Source organism: Bufo gargarizans, chromosome 2 (assembly GCF_014858855.1).
Source record: "Bufo gargarizans isolate SCDJY-AF-19 chromosome 2, ASM1485885v1, whole genome shotgun sequence".
Lineage (NCBI taxonomy): Eukaryota > Metazoa > Chordata > Amphibia > Anura > Bufonidae > Bufo > Bufo gargarizans.
Window position 1 is genome coordinate 307,144,167 of NC_058081.1, and position 10,892 is coordinate 307,155,058.

At 49.0% G+C, this 10,892-nt stretch overlaps 1 protein-coding gene across 1 annotated transcript in view; it reads right to left on the reverse strand.

Moving 5' to 3' along the window:
* CCT2 (chaperonin containing TCP1 subunit 2) overlaps nt 1-10,655 on the reverse strand; it is a 30,720-nt gene extending 20,065 nt beyond the window's left edge. The window contains exons 1-4 of the mRNA XM_044277159.1: nt 10,520-10,655; nt 8,749-8,823; nt 8,505-8,570; nt 143-254 (exon numbers count right to left, since the gene is read on the reverse strand). Of these exons, the coding sequence (XP_044133094.1) occupies nt 143-254; nt 8,505-8,570; nt 8,749-8,823; nt 10,520-10,522 (256 nt within the window). The 5' untranslated portion in view covers nt 10,523-10,655. The remainder of the gene's footprint in view (nt 1-142; nt 255-8,504; nt 8,571-8,748; nt 8,824-10,519) is intronic.
* Nucleotides 10,656-10,892: the final 237 nt, after the last annotated feature.

Below are 10,892 nucleotides of genomic sequence, written 5' to 3' on the forward strand. Positions count from 1 at the left end.
AGTAGGTTGCCCCCCCACAGAACCAAAATTAAACCACCTCAATTTAGCAACTAAATGGTAATCTAATTTAGGTTCACTACCAATGTGAGGAGCATTGTTAGAGACTTATGAGAGAAGACCAAACTGCCGGTTTCTGACTTACCTACTAACACTTGGGCAGCAGGATTGTCAATTCCAATAGACTTCAGAATAGTTGCTCCATCGTTGGTTACAGTAACACTGCTGTCTCTGCCACTGCTTATGAGGATCTTGTCCTGTTCACAGGAACAACCACAGTAGATCAGCACATGACACCAACAGATTCTCCATCACATAAGAGCTGCTCATGCCAATTTAATCTTTATTAGAAATAACGTAAAGTAGTTAATCTATCAAATTTCATCCAAACTATGTCACTATGATTGTCCACATCTCTGTGAAGGCCCTGAATTATAGCACAGGGGAGAAGGAAGCAGTCTCTCCCTCCCAGTGTGCCGCTGCTGTCACCAATGAGGAGAGAGGGGCGGGCGCACTGCGCCAATGAAAGTAAGTGTTTAATACAAATCCCGGAGGCCGGTACCGGCGGGGAGCTGCGATTAGCGGCAGTTCACCCCTCATGTGCCACACCCTCCTCCTGTATTAAATGTTAAAAATCATTGGTGGCGCACTGCGCCCCCCCCCCCCCCCCCCCCCCCAGTATTAAAATCATTGGTGGCAGTGGCCACAGGGTCCCCTCCCACTCATTGGTGGCAGGGGCAGTTTCTGATCGGAGCCGCAGCAGTGTAATCCTGGGGCTCCGATCGGTTACCATCGCAGCCAGGACGCTACTTAAAGGGAACCCGTCACCAGTTTTATGGTGTCCTAACTAAGGGCAACATAAATAAGTGACTGATTCTCTTAGTAAAATGCTGGGTCACTTTCTTTAATTGACCCAGTCAATCTGCCAACATCTTGTATTGAAAAGCTCCAGCTGATAATGATGAGTCATGAATATTCATGAGCTTCTGACTCTCCCCGCCCACCATATGATTCAGCAGCAGTTGGGCAGGGGAGTGGCTATAGCTCTGAATTAAATAAACGCTGGACTCCATGAGATCACGCTGGACTCCAATCAGCTCATTAGCATGCGGCATCTTTGTGTGTATATTATGGAGGTAACCATCTGTCACACCAGTAAGTGAATACATCTAAGGTACTTTTTAGTAGTTAATGATTGTATATAATTTAGGGCTGCAACGATTAATCGATGTAATCGATTATATTCGATAACTGGATTCGTTGTCGACGAATCCAGTTATCGAATAATCGCCGATTCGTTGCTATGCGGGCAGGCTGGCGGTCCCTGCATCTTTACTTTACCTTTTTACAATGACGCTCCTGTAACAGCCAGGCAGAGCGGACGGCGGCGTAACGTCACTCACTCACGTGACACGCCTGCTCCGCCTCCTTCATTCATGAGGTGGGCGGAGCAGGTGCGTCACGTGAGTGAGTGACGCTACGCCGCCGTCCGCTCTGCCTGGCTGTTACAGGAGCGTCATTGTAAAAAGGTAAAATAAAGATGCAGACGTGATTAGTCCGACTTATAAGCATCGGGGCCGGGGCTGTTATGGGGAGGGGGGAGGATCTGTCTATGGCACTGCTATGGGGAGGGGGGTCTGTGTATAGCACTGCTATGGGGAGGGGGGAGGATCTGTCTATGGCACTGCTATGGGGAGGGGGGAGGATCTGTCTATAGCACTGCTATGGGGAGGGGGGGGGGTCTGTGTATGGCACTGCTATGGGAAGGGGGATCTGTGCACTGTTATGAGGAAAGGGATCTGTGCACTGTTATGCCCATAACAGTGCACATATCCCCCTCTCCATAACTGCGCCACCCACAGATCCCCCTCTCCATAACTGCGCCACCCACAGATCCCCCTCTCCATAACTGCGCCACCCACAGATCCCCCTCTCCATAACTGCCAGATCCCCCTCTCCATAACTGCGCCACCCACAGATCCCCCTCTCCATAACTGCGCCACCCACAGATCCCCCTCTCCATAACTGCGCCACCCACAGATCCCCCTCTCCATAACTGCGCCACCCACAGATCCCCCTCTCCATAACTGCGCCACCCACAGATCCCCCTCTCCATAACTGCGCCACCCACAGATCCCCCTCTCCATAACTGCGCCACCCACAGATCCCCCTCTCCATAACTGCGCCACCCACAGATCCCCCTCTCCATAACTGCGCCACCCACAGATCCCCCTCTCCATAACTGCGCCACCCACAGATCCCCCTCTCCATAACTGCGCCACCCACAGATCCCCCTCTCCATAACTGCGCCACCCACAGATCCCCCTCTCCATAACTGCGCCACCCACAGATCCCCCTCTCCATAACTGCGCCACCCACAGATCCCCCTCTCCATAACTGCGCCACCCACAGATCCCCCTCTCCATAACTGCGCCACCCACAGATCCCCCTCTCCATAACTGCGCCACCCACAGATCCCCCTCTCCATAACTGCGCCACCCACAGATCCCCCTCTCCATAACTGCGCCACCCACAGATCCCCCTCTCCATAACTGCGCCACCCACAGATCCCCCTCTCCATAACTGCGCCACCCACAGATCCCCCTCTCCATAACTGCGCCACCCACAGATCCCCCTCTCCATAACTGCGCCACCCACAGATCCCCCTCTCCATAACTGCGCCACCCACAGATCCCCCTCTCCATAACTGCGCCACCCACAGATCCCCCTCTCCATAACTGCGCCACCCACAGATCCCCCCTCTCCATAACTGCGCCACCCACAGATCCCCCCTCTCCATAACTGCGCCGTCCACAGATCCCTCTCCATAACTACGCCGTCCACAGATCCCCCTCTCCATAACTACGCCGTCCACAGATCCCCCTCTCCATAACTGCGCCGTCCACAGATCCCCCTCTCCATAACTGCGCCGTCCACAGATCCCCCTCTCCATAACTGCGCCGTCCACAGATCCCCCATAATAGTGTCGTCCACAGATCCCCCATAATAGTGTCGTCCACAATTTGTTTTAATATGGCCTTTGAACATATTTTTTCAAGTAAGATCATATAAACCTCTGTTTTGTAATTTTGTCGTTTTTGCCGATTAATCGATTAATCGTAGCGATTAATCAGCAACTAATAGATTATTCAAATAATCGTTAGCTGCAGCCCTAATATAATTAGTTAGATTATAATCAAATATCCACATGACAGGTTCCCTTTAAGCCCTGGCTGCCATAGTCAGCTCCCTGCTGCTGTATGTACTATGCACAGGACAGCAGGGAGAGTGTGAGATCCTATTTACCATAATAGAGCTCTATTAAGGTGAATAGGACAAGGGATTAAAAGATCCCAGGTTCTGGCCCCTAAGGGGAAAATAGTTATTAAATAAAAAGTAAAGGTAAAAAAAAAAAAAAAAAAAAACACACACACACATACACAATCAAAATATTAAGTATAAATCACCCCCTTTCCCAATTTTACATATAAAATATATACGGTAAATATGTTACATATCGCCATGTCCGAAAAGGCCAAACTATCAAAATATTTTTTAAAAATCTCCTGTGCTGTGAACGCCGTAAAAGAAAAGAAAAAAAAACGCGATTCGACATTTTTTTTGTCACCTTGTCCCTCCAAAAAATAGGATCGGACTGTTCTATTACGGGCCGGACGTTCTATAAAATGTGTGATGCACGCAGCTTTTTTTGGACGTTTTATTTTTTTCGCGTGGTATCGAGTATCATAATACTTTTTTATGGTATCGAAACTGAATCAAAATTTTGGTATCGAAACAACCCTAGTGTAGAATTGGGCATAAGGAATTGCATCGAAGGCGGCAACCATCCATCCCAGAACACGCATGCACACCCTGATGGACAGAGGAGACAGCTCGCAAAGACAAGCCACCCCTGACTGGAGAGCCACTACCTTGTTCTGGTGAAGGAACACTCGTCCGAGGAGAGTGTCGAAGACCATGCCCAGAAAATCCATCCTCTGGCTGGGAACAAGGGAGGACTTGAGTGGTTCACCAGCCACCCGAACTGAGATAACACAGACAAGGTGATGTGGAGGCTGGCCAGGTTGTCCTCCCAGGACGAAGCATTCCCCAGAAGATCGTCCAGGTAGGGTATTACTGCAACTCCCCTGGCATGGAGAAGTGCGACGAGGGGACCCAACACCTTTGTAAAGACCCTCGGGGCAGATGCCAGGCCGAAGGGTAATGCCACGAATTGAAAATGTAGAGAACCTACCGCGAAGCAAAGGTACCTCTAATGAGACAGGGCTATGGGGACATGCAGATAAGCATCCTGGATGTCGATGGACGACAGAAACTCACCCACCTCGAGGGAAGCAATCACCAACCTGAGGGACTCCATGCAAAAGTGACGGACACAGACAAAATAATTGAGCACCTTCAGATCCAAAATGGGGTGAAGAGAACCATCCTTGTTGGGAACAGTGAAGAGGTTCGAGTAAAACCCCTGAAAACATTCCGAGGCCGGGACAGGAACAATCATTCCATGCGCGTGAAGGGAGGGAACGGTCTGAAAAAAAGCGGCCGCCAAGGAGGGGGACCTCGGCGGCGACGATTGGAAGAACAGACCTGTGGGAAGGGTGGAGAATTCTATTTTGTATCCGAAGGAAACTACTAGGGACCGACCATCGGTTTTACCGATCTTATCGGCCGATAGCAGTCAAAATCCTGAATATCTGTATCGGCATCTATTTTGCCGATATTCTGATAGCTTATGGGGAACACAGATCGCGCTGCTGACAGCGCTCTCCATGTTCTCTCAGCAGCACAGGGGAGAAGGAAGCAGTGTCTGCCACCAATGAGAGGAAGGAGGACAAGAGAAGGGGAGGGGTTATGGCCACTGCGCCACCAATGAAGAGAAATCTCAAATTTATTCAAATTGAACAGGAGGCGGGAGCTGGCTGCAGAATGACATAGCCGACTCCCGACCTCTATGAGCTGTAGCTGCGATCCGCGGTAGTTAACCCCTCAGGTGCCGCGGATCGCAGCTACCGCTCATAGAGGTCGGGAGCCGGCTATGTCATTCTGCAGCCAGCTCCTGCCTCCTGTTCAATTTGGATAAATGAGAGATTTATCTTCATTGGTAACGCAGTGCCCCCCCCCCCCCCTTCCCAGCCCCCCAGTATTAACCATTGGTGGCAGTGGCCACAGACTCCCCTCTCCCCTGCTCCTTTGATCGGAGCCCCAGCTTTGTAATCCTGGGGCTCCGATCGGTTACCATGGCAGCCAGGACGCTATTGAAGCCCTGGCTGCCATGGTAAGCTCCATGCTGCTGTGTGCACAAAGCACAGAGCAGCAGGGACAATGTGAGCTCCTATTCACCCTGATAGAGCTCTATCAGGGGGAATAGGACAAGGGTTCTAGTCCCTAAGGGAGCTAAAAGTTAGTAGTATAAAAAAAAAAAAAAAAAAAAAAAATAAAACACACCAAAATATTAAGTATAAATGAAAAAGAAAGATTTACAAAAAAAAATAAAAAATATACACATTAACAATAAACATTAATTTTCAGCAGATTTGTGTAAGATTTTTTTTCTTTAAAAATGAAAATTCCCAGAATATCGGTATAAATTATCGGCCTGAAAGTTCACAAATTATCGGTGTCGGCCCTAAAAAAAAACAGTATCGGTCGATCCCTAGAAACTACCTCCAGGACCCAGGCGTCGTCAACGCTTGCACTCCAGTGATCCTGAAAGGAGAGCAAACGACCCCCCACTTGAGGGGACGACTCGAGCGGGGGGAAAACAGTCATGCAAATGATGGCTTTGCAGACAGGGGTTTGGAAGACTTAGGGTGGGCATGCCAGGAAGGCCTGGCCTTAAAGGAAGGACGAATAGTCTTTTTGTCCTCACTGGAGGAGGAATCCTGAAAGGAGCAAAACGCTGTAATCGCGATGCAGATATGGGACGGCGGCGATGGTTCTGGGGCAGAAGAGAACTTTTTCCACCCGTGGCCTCAGCAATAAGCTCCTGGAAACACTTCCCAAAAATCCTACCACCCAGGAAAAGTAGTGATACGAGCGCCTTTTTGGAGGTGGCATCCTCTGCCCAGTGACGAAGCCAGACCGTGCGGCAGATGGCCACAGAGTTAGCGGCCGACCTGCTAGTGCGGCGGGCCAATTCCAGGGAAACATCACAAAGATACCGGGATGCCTGGAGAAGATGAGAGGCAAGGAGATGGAGCTCCCCCTGAGTAGAATCCAGTGGCAAGGATCGAACCAGTTGTTTGGCCCAGAGCACACAGGCCTTTGCCATCTATGACGCAGTAAAGGCGGGACAGATGGTGGAACCTGCTGCCACGAATGCAGACTTGGACAAGGAGTCTATCTTCTTGTTTCGACAGATCAGACAAGGAAGTTGCGTCGGCCAAAGGAAGGGTGGTGGCCGTAGCAAGACAGGCCACCTGTGGATCTACCTGAGAAGGGACAGACCACATTAGAAATGGACTCCTCGGAAAAAGGAAAGAGGACGTCCGAACTCTTGGCAGGCTAAAGACGCCTATTCGGGTGATGCCACCTCTTGGCCAGGAGTGTGTCGTGATCCACATGGTTAAGGAAATACAAAGTAGAGCGCCTAGAGCTGCAGAATTATACAGATTCCTGAGCCGAGGAGGAGGGGTCTTCCTGCACGTGTAGAGCGTCTAACTACCCTGATGAGATCCTGCATGGCCACAGACAGGGCAGTGCTCTGCTCCGATCCGGAATCAGAATCAGAGGTGTCCACCCGAGGCGGCGGAAGGTGCGGCAGCGGAGGATTCGTCGCCAGCCTCAGACCTGTCCTGGGAGTGACCCGAGGATGCAGAGGAGCGAGACAGTTGTGACAACCCGAGGTAGTTTGCGGGACCTGGTGTCTGAATGTGAGCATGCCCCGTCCGCGGAGTAGTCCCTGAGAGGGGCAGAGGTGGTCACAAGTTGGGCAGGCAAGCGGTCCAGCGACTCCATGGATTGGGAGAGTCAGGCAAGGTTCCCTATGGCTTGGGACAGGGAAGAGGCCCATTCAGGAGGGGTGGACAGGGCGTCCTGAGGGGGCCTGGGGACAAGGCACTGCGGACACCACCAGATGTAAGGCAGCTATCCTATAAGTCAATATTCAGCTCTTAAAACAAGCCTTGAGACATAACTTGGATATTAAGTAAGCCAGCACCTCATCTGCAGACAGCTGTTTCAGGGTGATTGCCCTTCATCAGTGCAGAGCAGGGAGTACTGTTCTAACTGGGTAGGAGGCCTGTGTCTGAAACAGCTGTCTGCAGATGAGGTGCTGGCTTATTTAATATTCAAGTCATGTCTCAAGGCTTATTTTAAGAGCTGAATATTGACTTATAGGATAGCTGCCTTACATCGGGTGGCATTAGAGGCAAAGCTTGTTAAGAGCTCATTTGCATTTCTTCCCTCCCAGAATTCCAGAGGAGCATGTATGGCCTAAAAGTCTCCTCACACCGATTAAGGTGCTCTCTCCCTAAGGAGAGTTAGTTTCCCCCTTTGTCCATTCACAATGTCATGCTCTTCCAGAGGTTTTTGTAAGATTGGGCAGTTTCTCTGCCTACAAGATATTATCACAGATGCTTGGTTTACTTTTGCAGTTCTCAAAACTGAATTTGACTCAGCAGAGATCACATGCCTCTTCTTCACAGCAAAAATGTTATAACATGAACAGAGTTGAGAAAAAGACCTTAATCCTAACTTCTACAAACCTATGAATACAGAATCAACCTAATCAAACTAATATGAAAAGTTGTCATTCTAAAAATCTTTATCTACTTGCATATTATAAGTTATACCAGCAAGAATTAGTCTTTATGTAGAAAATTGATTTAAATCAAGCCTTACTGACTAGTGATTTAAATCAGTTTGGTTTAAATCAAATCCACCCTGGGTGCTACTAAAGTGGAGTCCACGATGAAGCCCCATCCTGCAGCAGGCAGAGGCCTGCGGAAGAAATATAAAATAAAAAATATATAAAAAAGAGAAAATAAAAAAAAGCAGCAAGACCTGCAATAAAAGCAGAGCAGGTCATGTCTAAAGACAGTTTTAGTCTAGACTAAAACTGGTTAATTTAGTGTCTGTGCAGAGGGTATAGCCCATCTGGGTGGAGCCAACACTTTTACTTTTCCTTTCTAGTGTCAGCTGGGCATATACCCATGGTGCTGTGTCCCCCAATGCCATTCACTAGAAAACGATTAAGCACGTGAGGGACATATCTGCGAGAGTCTGATCATTGAGATCCCCACCAATCGCTAGAGAAGCACTTGTATATCACGCTCTCTCCTCGCTGCAGGAGAGGAAGAGAGCCGGGTCCAATTCCATCCCTGCAGTGAGAAGAGAGTGCAACGTATGAGCTCTTCTCTCTACTCATTTTAGCCATCGGTGGGTGTCTCAGCATCCAGACCCTCACCGACCAAACCTTTGATATGTCTCTGACATAACAAAAGTCTTATGAAAACCACATACAAATCCAGGCAGTAAACACTTACCATGCCTTTTGGTCCCAGGGTACTTTTCACCAAGTCTCCAATAGCAATGGCCCCAATAAAGGAAGACTAGAACAAGAAATATTTCACATAAGACTTCAGGTCATGTTTCTGGATTACAGTGGTCTTATGAGCTATGTATAATCATATTACTGTTATAAAGCATCACAAACAAGAGGAAAGTGTATTAGGAACAAGCTTTGTGTATGTGAGCGTATAAAACCAGTAAAGCAGACATAACCCTTACCAGGCGGGCAGTCTCCGCTCGTTCTTCATCAGCGCCTGATCTGAAGATGTTCACTGGTGCTAGCGACATGGAAGCCTGTACACGATATGAATAGCAATGATTAATATTACACATCTCTACCAGCATTTATGGCTGAGGTGCACTGACGCATTATATAGCTGGCCGGGTAAATGATTAACGCTGGCGTCCCAGAAAACGCATGTATTTACTGAATGAGCCAACGGAGGATGATGAATGAATGGAGAACAGCACTTAGCATCTTACTCTAAGGCTACTTTCACACTGGCGTTTTGGCTTTCTGTTTGTGAGATCCGTTTTGGACCACTTGTAAGAGCCCATGACGGATCAGTTTTGCCCTAATTCATTCTGAATGGATAAGGATCCGCTCAGAATGCATCAGTTCAGTCTCCATTCCGCTCTGGAGACAGACACCAAAACACTGCTTGCAGCGTTTTGGTGTCCGTCTGATTAAACTGATCCAAACGTATCCGTCCTGACACACAATGTAAGTCAATGGGGACAGATCCGTTTTCTATGACAGAATAGAAAACGGATCCGTCCTCCATTGACTTTCAATGGTGTTCAAGACTGATCCGTCATGGCTCTAAAAGACATAATACAACCGGATCCGTTCATGACGGACGCATGCGGTTGTATTATTGTAACGGAAGCGTTTTTGAAGATCCATGACGGATTCACAAAATCCGCTAGTGTGAAAGTAGCCTAAGACAGGTTTCCTAGGATTGCCAGTCATAAAAGAGATGGCATATCGCTAGGATGATGGATCATGGGGGTCTGGCCTCTGAATTCCACTTAATGCATGCAGACACGTCTTATTTCAGTGTGGGAGTGGAACCGCTAAATAAGGATACCTTCCGTTGTGCACTCCGCATTTTTCTCACTACCATCATAGAAATGTCATCCGCACACTGATAATCTGCAGAGTAAACTGAGCTGTAGAGCAGATTTCAAATCCACTGGAATTTACGCTGAAGATTTCCACCATGAATTTCGTTCTTTGAGTACTTCACGTGGAACAGACCCGCTCACTAATCTGAAGTATGGAGGCCATACTGGGACCCTGTCAGCATGTCAGATAGGTGCCGGTCACACTGCTATTTAGAAAATGGGGCTCAGCTATTTTCACAGTGGTGAATGCAGGGAGGATACGCATACAGGGTGCACTCTGCTTCACTTTGGGGGCCTTGTTGAGGAGATATGGGTATGGGTCCTACCTGACGCTGATGCCATCAATGTCCCAGAAGGGACATACCCCTTTAATGAGCTCATTGTGCTAGGCTTTGAATTAGAGGTACAGTTAGAGGCCTCCATCGTATATGTCATCATTTGTGCCATTTTTATGGTAAAATGATGGCCACCATGACGGATCTGTCACATCCCACTATGAGGTCCCATGTTCTCTTCACCAGGAGCATGTAGGGTCCTGGCATCAAGCCCTATGTATAGCCATGTAACCCAGTGAGCTATTGTTCCCGGTTACCAGCCCGGGTTCATCTATGGGATACGGAGGTGAACCCCTAAGAAACCCCTGCCCCACACGTCTGGGAATCCTACAGTCCATGAGGACTCGGCAGTGCTCCTTATGATGGAGCCGGAGGCTGGGAGCTGTCACCCCGAGCACCAGGCCGGGAGGAGACACCATGTGCTCGGACGGGGCAGGGGTCGGCCTCAATCGCACATTGTCCGTTCTCGTGGCATCTGCACGTGCCCAGCAGCGGGCACAGTAACCGGCATCCGCCCTACAACTCACCATCCTGAGACCACGGGGCGTACAATGGGGAACACGCTACTGCTCCAGACGCCAGTTGTAGACTGGAAGTGACGCAGCTAACGACAAGGAGGAGGTCGCAGAAAACACCAGAGTGTGGGCTGTGGCTCTCCACACTGGTGGCCGGCGACCATCTTTGATATGGGAATACTTTAGAAGAAGGGACTGGAATTCTCGGGCTTAGACACATGTGCACGTATAAGTGGCCTGTCACTTGCCGTTAGTGTACGTATGTCATAGAAATGGAATGGTATAGTTATGCAGTTTTTGAGAACGCGGTACTGTTGCCAGTTTTAAAGATGGCTGCCCACGCGCCTTGTAATTACAGTTCCTCAATAGCAGTGCATTTCCTTAT